The sequence below is a fragment of the Podarcis erhardii genome (assembly GCF_964252035.2).
Source record: "Podarcis erhardii genome assembly, chromosome: 1".
In the NCBI taxonomy this organism is placed as follows: domain Eukaryota; kingdom Metazoa; phylum Chordata; class Lepidosauria; order Squamata; family Lacertidae; genus Podarcis; species Podarcis erhardii.
This window is the reverse complement of record NC_138497.1, coordinates 33,167,090-33,183,485: the sequence shown is the minus strand read 5'-3', so window position 1 is coordinate 33,183,485 and position 16,396 is coordinate 33,167,090. Positions and strand designations below refer to the sequence as shown.

General features: G+C 39.6%; 1 protein-coding gene across 2 annotated transcripts in view; it reads left to right on the top strand.

The window, feature by feature from the left end:
- Positions 1 to 15,708, top strand: part of TTC6 (tetratricopeptide repeat domain 6) — a 70,896-nt gene extending 55,188 nt beyond the window's left edge. The window contains exons 26-35 of one of the 2 annotated variants that reach the window (XM_081857732.1): positions 1,090 to 1,239; positions 2,375 to 2,515; positions 3,651 to 3,764; positions 5,570 to 5,689; positions 6,708 to 6,781; positions 7,767 to 7,977; positions 10,179 to 10,331; positions 11,462 to 11,632; positions 14,327 to 14,552; positions 15,170 to 15,708. In XM_081857732.1, the coding sequence (XP_081713858.1) occupies positions 1,090 to 1,239; positions 2,375 to 2,515; positions 3,651 to 3,764; positions 5,570 to 5,689; positions 6,708 to 6,781; positions 7,767 to 7,977; positions 10,179 to 10,331; positions 11,462 to 11,632; positions 14,327 to 14,552; positions 15,170 to 15,303 (1,494 nt within the window). In that variant the 3' untranslated portion in view covers positions 15,304 to 15,708. Of the gene's footprint in view, positions 1 to 1,089; positions 1,240 to 2,374; positions 2,516 to 3,650; positions 3,765 to 5,569; positions 5,690 to 6,707; positions 6,782 to 7,766; positions 7,978 to 10,178; positions 10,332 to 11,461; positions 11,633 to 14,326; positions 14,553 to 15,169 lie in introns of those variants that run through there. The other variant, XR_014155453.1, reaches the window with a different exon arrangement.
- The last annotated feature ends 688 nt before the right edge of the window (positions 15,709 to 16,396 follow it).

Below are 16,396 nucleotides of genomic sequence, written 5' to 3'. Positions count from 1 at the left end.
CCTCCTTCTTTTTCATTGGCACTGCATTTTCATAGCACAATTGTTGGGATGAGTGCTGAAGAATACAATTAAGTGTCTCTGTTCCCTCAATATGTTATGTCCCCCCACCCCCTTGATATACTACAGTATAGAAAATTACTTTAAATGTTTTATATGAATAAGAGAGTTCAAAACAAAATACTGATCACTTCCACTATGCCCCTTGTGAAAGCCTGCACTGGGTACAGCAGGACATGGTTCACTTTGATCAATTTTACTAACTTCTCTAAAAAACATAGAGCATATATTTTGATCAAGAAGTCTTGTCAAGAGTAACCCACCCACCCTCTTTGTGGCCACTCACCTCATACCATAAGAAGAAGGTTTGTCAAGTGATTTCCTTAAATTGGATTTAAAATACTTTATATGTCCATAATATTAATTTAATATTAATTTAATATTAATTAATTAATTAATTAAATGCAGTAAACAAAATGGCCAAATTGGATAGATTTGATTAATTAGATTTTCTATTCCTCTTTCCATTAAAACGAATCTCAAACAAGCTCACAGACAATAAATAACAATAACATAATAATACATCCCAGGTACGACATAAGTCATATTATATAAATTAACAAATAATCAGTAAAACAATAACAATATATATAGCACTGTTAGCAAACCAGCAACTAAAAACGAATCTAAGCATCACAGTTACAGCATAGTCAAATTGGGTCAATATGAAAAAATAGGCAGTAAATTGTCTTGTCTGGGATAGATAATAACAATTAGAAGTCTTAGTAAGACATTTAACTTCTGTTTTGTTAATATGTGGTTTTGTTAATATTTGGTAATATCTCAAAAATGGTCCTATTTACTGCCTCATATAACAACAGATACTGTCTGGGCCTCTTGAAGAGTGTTGTTAATACCTATTTTCAGAATGTGAGGCCTATTTAAACATTGGAATTTGTCTCTCCATAACTGGTATCATTTGCCTAATTTCATGCAGTACAAAGTCCTAAAGCTGTAAACGTTTTATATTCTTGACAATATATTCTAGACAAAGGGCAATATTTAGTAATACTAACTTTATTGTATTTTTAGGCCTGTGACGCTTTTACTTCTGCTGTCAAGCTATATCCACGTTATGCAGATGCATACTATCAGCGAGGGCTTTGCAGAATGCAGCTCCATCAACCTAAGTGCATATTAGATTTTAACAAAACACTTGCTGTTCAACCAGACCATTTTCAGGTAATGCTGAAAATTTGATTTTTGGAGACACTAAAATAGAGCTTATCTTATCTCAATGTTCTACATTTAGCAATAAAAATAAGATAAAGGTAAAGGGACTCCTGACCATTAGGTCCAGTCGTGGCCGACTCTGAGGTTGCGGCGCTCATCTTGCTGTATTGGCCGAGGGAGCCGGCGTACAGCTTCCGGGTCACGTGGCCAGCATGACTAAGCTGCTTCTGGTGAACCAGAGCAGCGCACAGAAACGCTGTTTACCTTCCCGCCGGAGCAGTACCTATTTATCTATTTGCACTTTGACGTGCTTTCGAACTGCTAGGTTGGCAGGAGCAGGGACTGAGCAACGGGAGCTTACCCTGTTGTGGGGATTTGAACTGCCGACCTTCTGATTGGCAACTCCTAGGCTCTGTGGTTTAACCCACAGCGCCACCCGCGTCCTTGAGCAATAAAAATAGATTGCAAATCCCTGGAAAAGTTGATTCTAGTTCGTCTTCATTAAATTTACTTTGTGGTATACCAGGGCCAATGGTGTGGGCTGAATTTTCAGTCCTGCTCATTTAGCCACACCCCTACCTATCCAAACACATACATCTCTGTGTAGGCATTCTAACTATATAGTAAGAAGCATTCATTAGCATGCAAGCAGTTTTCTAGAGGCCTCTGTTACATTCCTATTTAACAACTCTTGCCAGGTATTCATGCAAAAGGGGGTCCTTCTGCAGAGTGAGGCCTTCTGGACAAGGTAACCAGAATATTGCCTAAACTGCTGCTGTAGTTTGCCACTGGAACCCAAAATGCTGTTTTAAATTTAGAAATTTTAAAGTTATTTGTAACCCAGGCCATCTCACCCAGAGGACTTCACTCTGAAGATCCCCCCTTGGCTCTTTCTCAGAACAAGGTGTGGAAGAACTTTTAGGAAAAGAAAAGAAAACAAAGAAACAAATAAAGCGAGGTAACACAAGGAGCAGGAATGAGGAGATGGCAGGGTGAAAGAGGAAGATGTTTGCTTCACTAGCACCAGACTGAGCAGCAGCAGAATTACTAGCCATCTCAGGCAGCATAATGTCTGGTACTGGGCCTGTTGGTGTTTGTTTCCTTCTAAAATGTGTTTGTTTTCTTCTGTAATGCTTTTGTAAAGGCATATTTAAGCCGTGCTGCTTACTATGGATGCAAAGGAAGATTCTCCAAGGGAATAATGAATTGCAATGAAGCCCTCAGAATTCAGCCTACAAGCGTGAGAGCCTATCTTTATAGAGGAGCACTGAAGTTTTATAACAGGGTAAAAACGTTGTCTTACTTTTTTGTGATGAAGTATGTTGCCCTTTGCAGGTAAAGGTGTTTGGAGTACACTGCTCCTCATTTTAAAGAAGAATAAAATCTTATGATTAACACACCAATGTAGTAATCAGGCTTAACTGAACATATTTTTGAAATATAGGGTGGGATTCAATGTCAATAGAAGCCCAGTTTTCCCTTGCACAACAAGTCCCCACCCCTGCTGCTTGTTCCCCTGAAATTGGTTCATTTTTTTTGGGGGGGGGGAATCCCCAAAACAGTGCACAGGGGCAGGAGGAGAGGGAGATTGTTCCTTTGCCAAGCCAAAATGCTTGCTCTGACATAACAATCACATGAGTACAATGTTGAATTCCTCCCATAGTTTAATAATAATTGCCACTTGTAAGAAATAGCACACTTTCACACTTTTCATTTTCATATAGTTAAAAATAATTATAACTATAGTTATAACTATAACATTGGTAACTGTTTTAGGGAGACAGTATGAGCTAATATAGGTGAGGTAATACTTTAAAAGAAAAGAGCCCTGGGAAGCTTATAAACTTCTGCCCCTTTCATCCGTCCAATCCCTGAAAATCTCAGGGTGCTTTTTCCAAAAGAATTGCCTTGCTGGATCAGACAAAAATCTGCTTTGATTCAAACAGGAGACACATGCCGCTACAAGCAGGCAATAGGTGATGGTCTTTCTCTGTTTCCAGCATCAGGTAACATATATGTATTCTGCCTTTGAATATCAAGCTTCCCTTTACAAGCTTGATTAATAGGCTTGGTTAGATCTGTTCTGTCTCATATCTATTTTTCTATCTATTTTTAAAGCCCTATAACCTGCTGGCCATCGCTATCTCTTATGGTGGTGAAGTCCATAAATTAATTATGCCTTGTGTGAAGAAATGTTGTCCTTAATCTCCTGCCAGGTAACTTCACCGAATGACCACTTGTATTATGAAAAATACAAGTCACCTTCATAATTTTATAAACTTCCAAATTTCAACAGATATCAATAGAAAACCTGCCAACACAGGATTACATATAGAGGAATGTGTAGCGATATTCATTTATACAGATTATTTGATGATTTTAGGTAATATGACTAATGCCATGTCATTTTTTTCCTACAGACTTACAAACATGCCGTTGAAGATTTAAGTAAAGCTATAGACCTAGACAATGGTTGCATTTTGGCATATTACAATAGAGCACTTTCTTACCACTGCTTGAAGGACAGCAAAAATGTATGTATCTTTTTAAAAGAGCAGTTACATAATACTTTTCAATTGCTTTACCTCTATTTCTGAATCTGAATGTCCTGCTTTTATTTTTAATTATCATGCCTTTTTCCAATTTATGACATTTGTTCACTTACTGTGTTTACTAACTTCAGTCTAGAGTTTTGTGTACGTTGTAGCATTTGCATTGAGTTCTTATTCCCATTCACTTTAGGTGGAAGGGGAGCTTCACACTGTGTTACTTTGTTGGTAACTTTCCCCAACATGGCATCAGCCTCAGATAGCATAGTCAATGCTCAGAGATTATGGGAGTTACTTACTACAACAGATGAAGGCCACCAAGTTGGGGGAAGGCTATTCTATGATTTCATGAATTTATAGCATCACGTTGACAGACCCTTGCACACCTTAAGAACCCACAGTGATGTAAATAGATGACTGCAAAAGCACATATAATATGGCAAATGACAAGTAGTTGTTCTGCCTTTCTGTGTTGATTTTAGCTTTGTTGTTGTCATGATGCCAATATTTGACAGCAAAAAGTGCCGTTTGCTTTTTCTTCCATTTTCAGTATTTATATCCCAAGCCTATTAGTGTATGAATATTATAACCTGTGATGTGGGATGTAAATTTTTCCAAAATGTAAAATTTCCAATGTTTTGCTTTTCCATGGAAATCTTTCTGTTTCATAAGTTTATTAGTTAAATGAATGGATGCCAGTTGCAAATACAATATTAGGCAAGCTTAGAGGTTTCAAAGTTTTGGGACTTGTTTCCTAAATATGCACACTGAAAAATTTCCTATGCACAAATTACCCTAAATATGCTAATTCACATAGGAAATTCCCCCCACAAAATCCACACCACTGGCCTTAACTGTTTCCCTATCTTTGTACCCCATATGAGGAATACTTTGGTGGTTAGTTCATAAAAGATTTGCTGAATGTGCAAATTCAGTGAAAGAAAAAAAACCCTGCATTTTAAAAAAACTTATTTAAATGCTATATTTTTCTTAATTTGCTGTATTTTTTCTTAACTTTATCAGACATTCTATGAAAACCAATAAAAATGACTTAACCAATAAAACGTAATCAGACACATGTAACTACCACAGTTAAAGACCGATTTACTAAGATGACCAGAGGTAGTACAAAATCAATAGTCCTGTGATTAAGCAGATGGTGCAATTGGGAAATTCCAAGGTCCATGATATCTTGTAGTTTTGATGATAAATTGACTTTCAAGAGTCGCTCAAGGCACTCCTGTCAGCTACAGTGCCATGGTTAAGGTCCTTTTCTTTCCCCAAATCACCAAGTCGGGAAGAATGAATTGCTTTTAGCTATGCCAAATTTATTCTTAATCTATTTCTCCCTTGTATTCCATTACAGCAAACTTTATAGTCACCATAGTTCACGAAACTAAGGCTAAAACAAAACATTGAAAATTAAGTATTTTCTCTTAACTTTGCTGAAACTTGGAAAATTGTACATTTAATTATTCGTTAAACACCCTAGTAAAGTTATATAGTATAAGCCACATTTCTCAAGCCTTTATTCCAGGAATGGGGAACCTCTGACCCTTCAGAATTTGTTGGCTCCCATCAGCCACAGACCGCATGGCTAATGGTCAGGGAGGGTTGGAGTGGTAGCTCACTCCGTACCATCTGGAGGGCCACAGGCTTCTCAGCCCTGCTTTATTTCTTTGAAAAGCAAACAGGTAATTATTCAGATGGGGAGATTAGAATGTCTTTATACAGGATAATGAGATTCCATATTTTGCACTATTTACCAGTTACTGTGTGTATTTTTACAGGCTTTGAAAGATTATGGGATTGTTCTTCTTCTTGAGCCCAGCAAGGACATTGTTCTGAAAGTGTTGATCAACCGTGCCTTACTCTATGTAGATTTGAACCAACATGCTAATGCACTAGAGGTACAGACCTAACTTAGTCATGTCCAGTTACTTTCAGAAGGTCTATTCTGAATACAGCCTAGTTGCTTAGGCACTCAAGAGGGTGGTGACCAGTCAGCTTCAGATATTCTTGGTGACTGCTGTTTATCTAGATTCACTTCATTCTGTCTTTAGGCCCCAGTTTGGCTCTGGTCTCCCTGATGGACGACGACTTTCTGTAGTGAGAGAGTGCAACCCTGTTGATTCTCCTAGATCTGCATTTTATTGGAATGACTTTATGTACTGAGGGTGGTAGGCACAGTGGTGTGATGGTTCCAGTCCTAACCAAAGGGCCGATTCCAGAGGGTGGGAAGTGTGTGGCTTCTACTCAGCCCCATGTAAATTGGTTCGTGGGGTCGCACAGGATTCTATTTTGTCCCCCCAATGCTACATCTATATGGAGCTGCTGGGTGACGTGATTTGGGTGTCATCAATATGCAGATGACACCCAGCTCTGTTTCTTCATGTTATCTGAGTCAACTGAAGATGTGCAGTTTCTTGTACATCTGGTGTCTGGCTGCTGTGGTTGGCTAGATGAGGTCTAGTAACTGGAAAATGAATCTGGACTGAAAATGCTCTGGTTAGATGTTTCCAATATCAGGGACCTGGGTGGATGACTTGTTCTTGATGGGAATGCATGTCTGGACTGATGTTATTCTAATAACAGTCTAAAACCTGGCTGTTTACAAGGATGTTTGGGGGCTGTGACTGATTCTATGCTAAGTTAGTTGCTTTATATCTGGTCTATGTGCCATGTTTTAATTGCTGTTAATTGTTACTTATTGAAGACTTACTGTTCCCTGCACTGAGATCTTTGGATTAATGATGGGATATACATACTTAAAATGAAATCTAAAAACTTTCTTTTTTCTCAGAAAGTGCTGGTTTCCACTCACAGCTGTGGGTATGAGCAATGTGCTAGCATTATAGGCACTTATTGGATGATGCCTGTGACGTCAGTGCTGGGTGCATCACAAATATTTTCTTTCTCTGTTTTTAGGACTTTGCAGAAGTAGCACTGAGTAAGCCAAAAGATGGTAAACTACTTCAAAATATTGGACACTGCTGTCATAGGTAATAATACCGAACAGTAGGAATTTAGAATAAATATTTTGATGTCATGATTTACAATAGAGTTGGCAAAGCAGAAGTTGAGGAACTTTTCAGTTGCAATGGATGGTTTCCGGAGCAAGAGGTTGAATGGTTTTCTTGTGCGCTTTTAGTTCTTAGGCCCTGTAGCTCTGCTCTTTCCCACAGGCTTTTCACCTAGGGCCAGATCAGTGTGGAATCCTTTGAGCATGCTGGCTGGGCAGTGGCAGCAGTGCAAAAATTACTGGAGGCTGTCCCCCCACCATTGCCTTTTCTCCAGGGCTGGTCCAACCAGAGTGGGGATGCTCTAGTCTGCGCTGCAGTTCAGGAAGGGCACAGAAAGTGTGTGAAAAGAGAAGCTATTCTTCAACCCCTCTTCCACTCTGGATAGGCTGCAAAGGGGAGACAGAGATTTGGAGCTTGTTTCCTCAGAGGGCTCCCCACCTGTACAGAAAGTTTAGTTAATTAAAAGGAACAGCAATCAGGAAGCACCTTCCATTTCAGGTTGGACTGTATAGTATAGGAGGAAACTTAGCCCTTCATGCTTAGCTTGCCCCACCAAGTCTCAGAAAAGCTTCCCATAGAAGACGAAGGAGATCAGTCAGATGGTGGTGGGTGGTAACAGCCTGAACAGCACATAGATCAGATTTTAAAGTCAAAGTTCTAATCTGCCCCTGTATCCAGAACAGGATATTTACAATAAGAAAAATGCTTCTGAACAAGTTCACATGATCAGCACAATATGTGACTCATGCTTGAAAAAGGAATAGAGATGGTGAAATAAATACTATAAACCATGACAAAATAAGCCATGTGAGAATGCATTATACAAAAATAAGAGGGATGTTTTGGCTACAAATTATATTTATGGTCCTGGTTTCTGCACCATTGCTTGTTCACTCATTGTAAAGTATATAATATCAAATGTTGCTAATAAAACACTTAATTTCAAATGTATATTGATTTTCAGACTTCAGAAATACGAAGAAGCTGTGCAGTCATTTTCAAAGGTTATTAAAATAGATCCATTTTCTCTGGATGGCTATATTGGACGAGGAAATGCATATCTGGAATATGGTCATGAGAAAGGTACTAGACAAGCCCAGAAAGATTTCGCAAGAGCAATACATCTGAATCCATTGTGCATAAAGGCCAGACTTTGTGCAGGATATAGTTTGCAGGTAATGTGTTGGTAACTGTGTCTTTATAATATTCGACTGCACTCAGCAACCTTAAACTTCTTCTGACAATTTAGGGCGTCCACTTAAAATACATAATGAACATTAAAGGTTTAAACACTTTTCTTAAGGATAAAATAACCAGCACATATAAGTGCGATTGTAGGTCAATTATTTCCATTTCTCATACCTAGATTAAATCTATTTTTAACCAGTAAGAAGAACTGATGCCCTCTGATTTATGTAGGACCTGTGCCTATCGTACTCAGCACTCTTAACTGTTGGAGATCAATACTAGAAAGCAGTACTATTTTCCTATGAAATTCATGGGGAAAAGAAGCAGAGTAGGAGCTGTTTTCCACAGTTCCCATAGTGCAGCCTGTAACTTCCCATACTTCTCAGCTTTATCCTGCTGGCAATGTCATGAGGTGTACCACTCTGTATATGGATCGCCTTTTGTGTGAGGTCAGGACATGTCTCCATTTAAAATGTGTGTATACCTTAAACCCTTTTGCCTAATAAATAACCTGTCATATCAGGAAGTAGAAAAATTGGTTTCTTACACGGAAATGAGAGACAGAGAGTATATGGGCTTAAGGCAGGAAATTTACAACTATGATCCCTAAAAATAAACCATGCTAAAGTCCAGACTAGCACCCTTTGTCACAGCAATGGCAAAGTGGTTAAGGAGAAAGATACTGGCAGACTCATAGGTATGAGACATTACTATAGAAGATCGGCCCTACTGAGATAGTGGCACTGCAATTAAAACATGACTATTTCAGTAAGTGTCCAAAATATGAGGCGGAGCTTCTACATATAGCCTTGGATCTAGAGATTCTGTGCACGGCACTTGGCTCATGGGGTACTCCTGCTGACAGAAGCGGGGGGAGCAGTTTTCACTAATTCTTCCTGCCACCCCCTATGCTCCTTGGAAATATGCTCTGAGCTACATAGCCCTCCAGAAAGGTGTAAGTGGGTGCTGCAGTGGGAAGGCAGGATTGGAGAAAATACCTCCATCCCCGCTTTCCACCAGTTGGGGTCTCTGCTGGATCAAAGATCCTCCTGTGAATGGAAGAAACCTTTCCACAATGGAAGAAAAATTATGGATGCAAGCTAGTGGAAATGTTGACGTGTTAGTCCTAAAATGAAACTTTGCTGGGAAACTCTTGCACAACACACCGGTCAACGGATTGGAATAGTTCTGCATTAACTGAGATATGAAAAAGGAAATTACAAATTACCTTTTCTTTGCATTTCATATAGCTCACTGTATTGCTATTGTGGTTTGTCATAAAGCAGCTCTCTACACATTGTTTTGAAATAATACTGATTTAATTTAGAAACTAGCTTTACAGCCTTTGGGCAGTTTTGTCGATATACTTCCAACAAACACCTACATGGCAAGTAGTGTTTTCACTCTTCACAAGCTCCTGTAACAGCTTCACATGCTTCTTTGTAATATGCATAGAACTGCACAGTTGGTGAACAGTTCTAAAACTGGCCCCCAACCAGTAGGTAGGGCAATACAGAGCAGTGGGGTTTTGGTGCATCAGCGTAAAGTGGGGCTGGTTTGGTATCCGACAGGTACCAATGTAGCTCAGCTCCTCTGTTGGGACATCTTTTTTCAGTGTTCCACACTGGCTGCTAGCAGAAGAGATATTGCCAGGAGTGCATTTGCCCACATGTTTGTTGCAAGATCAACACAAAGGGAGATTGGAGTACGCTATCCAGAAGGAGGTTGGCACCAACAGAGTGATGTTGTTTGGCATCACTTAGCAGGTGATGTTTGCATCACACTGCAGGTGATGGCCAGGAAAGGCTGGCAGAGCTCCAGACTGGTGCTGAGACATTTGGATTTCTGTGCCCATGACATTTGCAGGTTTTCACTTTCTCCAATATATAATGGATAATGAGCCTGAGAACAATACAGGTTTGGTTTTACTGGATAAAATCAAACTATTTAGAATTGTAACATGTATTTTACTTCATTAAAATCTGATTATAAGACGACAATTCAAGGTTCATTTTCTGGACTTTTTTTACTGATTATCTACTGGTTCAGGATGATGGAAAATGTAGTCCAAAATATCTTGAGAGGACCAGTTTGATGTTGTTTGTTCTAGGCACATTTTTAAAGAGTTGGGAGGTTTGTTTTTTTTACTATGTCTGATTTTGTTACTAGTTAAGTTAAATTATTGTAGGCTCTTGGAAAGTTTCAGAAAGCTTGGTCCCAGTTTTCAGCAGTTCTTTATATCGATCCCAAGTGTCACATTGCTTATGATGGGCGAGCTGTAGTCTCTCTTCAGATGGGCGATACCTTTGCTGCCTTTCAAGATACAAATGCTGCACTCAAGGTAAATATTTGATCTGTTACTGATCATTTGCGGTGTCCTTCCTTGCTTGTAATTTATACCCTTCATGTAAACTCTGTCTTTCCACAGTATCTCTAATTTGCTTATAATTTGCTCCTTATCTTTGACAGTTACTCATATGCACTCAGCCTTTCACATGCTAGCATACAAGACATGTATGTGATGGTTTGCGTGTCCCGATTTCCCCAGCTTCTCAGGGCAATTCTGCAACATTCTTTTTACTTCTCATGTGTGAGAGAGTTGACTCCTCTCTCTTAAGTTAGTTTTCTTAAGTGCAGCTGCCACAGCATTTCATAGTGCCCATTTCCATTTCATGCTGTAAAAGGCAAGAGGGGCAGAGAGAGTGGAGGAGGAGGGCTTCAGGGATATCATAGTTGCCAGGGAGATTGAGGGTCTTGGTGAAGGAGAGTGTCCATCTTTAGGAAGAGGGAAACATTCCCTTAGAAGGGATCCATTTCTTGGGGGAGAAATATCTATCCTCTTGTGCCAAAGATACTTCTCTGGTGGGTGGATGGATCGCAGCAGTGGGTGATATATGATTTTTAAGAATATAGATAATTGTGGACAGTGCTTTTTTCTGGGAGGACGCAGGGGTATGCATACCCCTAAACATCTTGTGAATCTAAGTTTGGCCTCATTGAGGGGCAGTATTTCAAGATGCGTAGGAAAATGAGAGTACCCCTAAACATTTTTTTAAAGAAAAAAGCACTGATTGTGGATGTGGTGGGCATGCAGACCACAGGGTGAATTGCCTGCATGGCATGAAGGTTGCACAGATGTTGCCAGTTGTCTAGATAGCATGGTAGATAGTGCTGGGGGAAGAGTCAGTGGTCACGGTGCATGTAGGCACCAATGACATGGGGAAATATTATGCCCATCATGGCTATTAGCCATTTCAGCAAGTGTACTCTGTGCATGGGTGGGTTTCCAAGTTTAGTTTGCACTTCTAAATTCATTTTCATGCGTATATCTACTCTGCTGCTGTGTATAAACATCTCCACTTTTAGATCATAATTTGAAGGTAACTGTCAAGATATTACTGTCTATTTCTAACAACTATGTCCTTTATGAGTTCTATTCCTACAATTTTATTTATGCTGGCTATATTTCAGGTAACTACAAGTGCAGAGCTGCTTACTAATCGAGGTGTCATTAACCAGTTTATGGGATATTTAAACTGTGCCATGAAAGATTATCAGCAAGCTATTTCTGTTGACCCCAGCTATGCTTTGGCATATTTCAATGCAGCAAATATCTACTTTCACAACAGGCAGTTTTCACAGGTCTGTATTTGATTCTGTGCACGCTAATTTTCCTGAACTCTTTTCCTTGGAATGGTTTGCTTGCATGATTTCAGTTAGTAGAAGATTTTTTTAGCACAATCCTTAAAAAGCATTTTCGTCTTAAAGCTCAAGGATGGGTGACTCACATCCTGATTTTCCAGACTGACTGGAAAGGTCATTCTGTACAAGTTTTGGGGTGGACGCAGAAGGGAGAACTATGCTAGAGTCTAATGCACTTCCCCCATACTGCAGTACTGTGGGGATACTGGGCAGTTGCTTGCCCTACAGCAGTGCTCTGTCTACTGATCTGTCAACAACACCAATAGCAACAGCAAGCGTAGGAGGAACTAGCAAATGCAAGGCTGCAGGATCCTGTATCTGCTTGGATGTGTTCATACCACGCACTGGGATTTATATAGGATTATTACACAGTACTTAGGGATGCAGGTGGTGCTGTGGTCTAAACCACAGAGCCTAGGGCTTGCCGATTGGAAGGTCGGTGGTTCAACTCCCCACGATGGAATGAGCTCCCGTTGTTCGGTCCCAGCTCCTTCCCACCTAGGAGTTCGAAAGCACATCAAAGTGCAAGTAGATAAATAGGTACCGCTCCAGCGGGAAGGTAAACGGTGTTTCCGTGTGCTGCTCTGGTTCACCAGAAATGGCATACTCATGCTGGCCACATCACCCAGAAGCTGTCTGCAGACAAACGCCGGCTCTCTCGGCCTATAGAGCAAGATGAGTGCCGCAACCCCAGAGTTGTTCGCAACTGGACCTTACAGTCAGGGGTACCTTTACCTTTTTATTACACAGTATTTAAAATTTTGCATGCCCCAAATAGCTGTTTTTGTGACAAAAAGGCCAATTAGCGCCTTTCAAGTTAGAAATGACAGCTGATAATGGTACTCTAATGTATAACTTTGTAATAAAGCATGGGACAAATAGAATGCTAGTCATCAGAAAGTCTTATGAAATGTTCTTTATTTTAAATTTCTGAAAAATCATGAGAATTTGAGCAAACTTTTGATCTGCTGAGTAACATAGTAACCAAATATATCAGAATGCATTGTAGATAGCAATGCATTTTTTGCAAGCATTATTGTCAGGGAGCTGCCATTGGAGCCAAGGGTGGCGCTGAGGCTCCCTAATGATGATGCTGGAGAGGGAACCAGCAAAGGGAGAGAGGACGCTTCCACTGGGGAAGGAGATAGATGTGACACCAGGGAGAAAGGGGAGTCCGAGGGAGCTGCGGAGAGAAGGCTCCAGGACTCTTCCAGTGGAACCAGCGGGGAGAGCACAGGACCTCCTCTGGGGACGCCCACTCTGCGCAGAGAAGGGAGGCGACGATTGGGTGTGAAAGAACTTTTATGTTGGAAGAAATTCAGGAAACGCCCACTGACGGATTCTTCCAGTGATTGAGACTGTCATGGTGTACTGACTGTCCAGCCTGGGGGGAAAGTTTTGTCCAAACTACTCAGCTCGGAGCAGTTTGCGCTTTACGCACAAGCAACCCCATACCCCATTATAATTATTGTAGGGCCAACCCTGTTGTTAAGCAATGTTTATGTATTATATAATCCCCATGCAAAGGGGAAGGCAGTCTTTAGAAGGAAAGGCAGCCCTTTCCAGCATTCATACGGTCTACTGCTTACCACCATTGCTACTGTTGACTTTCCTTCTTCTCCAAAAAGGCAATTTGTGCACGTCAGCATTGATATAGCTGAAGCAGGTGAAACTGATAGTCCTTTCCTCTATGTGTTTTTCTGGAAGCCCAGAAAAGTTCACTGCTGAAAAGGAATAATTATTATTTTTTGTCATCAAAAGTACTGCCAATGGATTATTTGTTTGTTTCTTGAATTTATTAATTGCTTCACATTTAAGCAGTTTTGAAGTGATATACTGCAAAAACCTTTTACAAAATAACCACATGTGAAATAATTTTAAGAACATATCAAAAGCAATACAGTGGTACCTTGGGTTAAGAACTTAATTCGTTCTGGAGGTCTGTTCTTAACCTGAAGCACCACTTTAGCTAATGGGGCCTCCTGCTGCCACTGCGCCACCGCTGCACAATTTCTGTTCTCATCCTGAAGCAAAGTTCTTAACCCAAGGTAATATTTCTGGGTTAGCGGAGTCTGTAACCTGAAGCGTATGTAACCCGAGGTACCACTGTATAAAATACAGTTCTGTTATTGGCAGTAGTCATGGCTCGGATCAAACAGACTATTCCTTCGCCCCAGGTGAAGCAATAGGACTGCAGTCAGTTCACACCTGATACTACTATTCTGCAGCTGTAGTGGAAGTTTAAAGTGTAGGGGTCTATGTTTTCTGGGGTATAGTTTCTGTTTCTTAGTATGATACACATTTTTGTGTTTTATATTGTAAACCTACCTGTGATCTTTGGATGAAGGGCAGTATAGAAATTTAATAAACAACAACAACAAAGTTTTGCAGTAAATCAACAACAACAAAAATGGGATGGCAGAGAAAACAACAAAATACAATTGTTTGGAATAATGTTTGTCTGAATGAATGAGCAAATTGTTCAATTACTGGAGAAAACAGCTAGACTGGAATACAACCAGGCTTCCCTAAAACAAAATTCTTCATTCATTTCTCATGTTGTTGTTAGTGATTTAGTAAAACAAAAGTAATAAGCAATTTCAAAATGCATATACATTTTATTTATTTTTTTAGGCAAATAACTATTACTCCAAGGCACTGATGCTTGATCCAACAAATGAATCTGCATTCCTAAATCGAGCTATTACAAATACGCTGTTAAAGAAATTTGAAGAAGCAAAAGCAGATTTTGAGCAGGCAATTTGCCTTTCTCCTTTCTCGGCAGCAATATATTTTAACAAGGCGAATCTCTACAGTACATTGCAGGAATATGAGCAAGCTGAGGAAGCCATTTCAAAAGGTAAAAATGCTCAGAGATAGAGAGAGAGAGAGAGAGCGCTACTGTAGTTTATGTACCTGCCTCTTCTTTTAAAAAGGCATTGCAAAGCTTCAAAATGGTCTGTTAAATGATCTCTCTGATCCCAATGGTCAGAACTATGCAGCCCCAAAAATGCTGCATGAAGTAGAGAGTGTAAGCTTTCAATCTAGATGTGTCTGGACAATCATGCATAGTTGGTCAACAGTATGAGACTTGAATTGTGTTTGGAGGTGGGCAAACTGCTTTTTAGTGTCTCCTCTTTCTTCTTGTGATGTCACTCTGGACCCAGGTAGGTTTAGCTCCCCCTAGTGCTTTTTTCCAGCTCTGATCCTGGAAGGGACCCCAAGGTACATTCCTGCCTTTCACTTGAGGCAGCAGCAAAAGAAATTACCTGCATTTAGAACCTATGAGACAGATTGAATATCAAAATAGATTAAATTAATATTTTGACTATCTTGTCTGGACTTGTTTCTGAGTAGGAAGACGATTGCACAATAAACTCTCTATATCCAAATTAAGCAAGCACTTTCAGATGAATATTAGCATATCATTCTTATTTACTCTGAGAAATCGCTAATAACAATGCTAACTTCTTACAGCACTGTCAATTCAGCCGTATGATTCCCTGATGTTTAAACTCAGAGCTGATATTCGTGGCAAGATGGGTTTAATGAAAGAAGCTATTGCTGATTACAAGAAAGCTATCAGCATCCAGGAGCTTATCAGTGGGTGAAAATATATTTTTGGTGTAGAGTAACATGATCGATCGCCTGTGTTAGTTGCTTTTCCAGTTTATGTTGAATACCATTTATCTTTTGTTACTGTATATACTGTTTATACTAATGTATTGGTTGCAAATTATCTTAAATTTTAACTGTGAATGTCTCTACATATTTTATTTACGTAACTGAATAGGAAAGATTAAATGAAAAGGACAATGAAAACAATCACTTGACTATAGTAAAGAAAAAAGCAGTTGACTTATTAGAGAAATGTAAATGATAACATCTTTGTTTCTCCATTTTTAAGGACTAGATTTGCTGAAACGTCTTTAGCTGATTTCCCCCCTCATTTAATCAATATGTGAATACTCTAATATGGATAAAGGCGAATACAAATAAACAGCTATAATAAAATGGTGGTTTGTTGTTATCCTCATGTATTCTAATACAGCAAATACTGACTACCCTTAATGCCCATTCAGAAGGGGGAAAAACTCAGAGCGCAGTGCACAGAACATTCCAGTAAGAGCCATTAGAGGAGTTTAAAGGCTGAGAAAGCCCATTCTTCAGAGCAGTTGTGTCAGCATATAGGGTGATGTGTTGGTGTGTTGCATCCCACAGTGTACAAGTATGGTCCCTGTGCTCCTGACTCTTCAAGGACATTGCAAAAGCAGACACATCTATCCCCAAAGTCCCATGTGCTCAACCAGTCCATGGTAGGATAGGGCAAATGGGTGGATATGGAAGGAGAGTTGGCACTGCATCTGATCCTCTTCAAACTGTACTATTTATTTGTTCAGTTGTTTCTTTAAATCATTTCTATACCACTTCACATTCCCAAAGGAATCTCCAAATTTTGTTTTTAAAAGCTGTGCAAGAAAAACAACCACCAAGAAACTTCCTTTTTGCCAGCCTCCTCCACTGTCTGTTACAAAGAACAGGGGCAGATAATAGTTTTGCCCCCAATAGTTAGCCATATCTGAGTTTTATATATAAGGTATAAAAATCTGTCGTGTGAAGCTGATAACAAAACATTAGTTCATTTCTTTAGTTATATCTTGTAGGAATTTTAGAAGTGTATGTCAAGAAGATCATTTGCTTTCA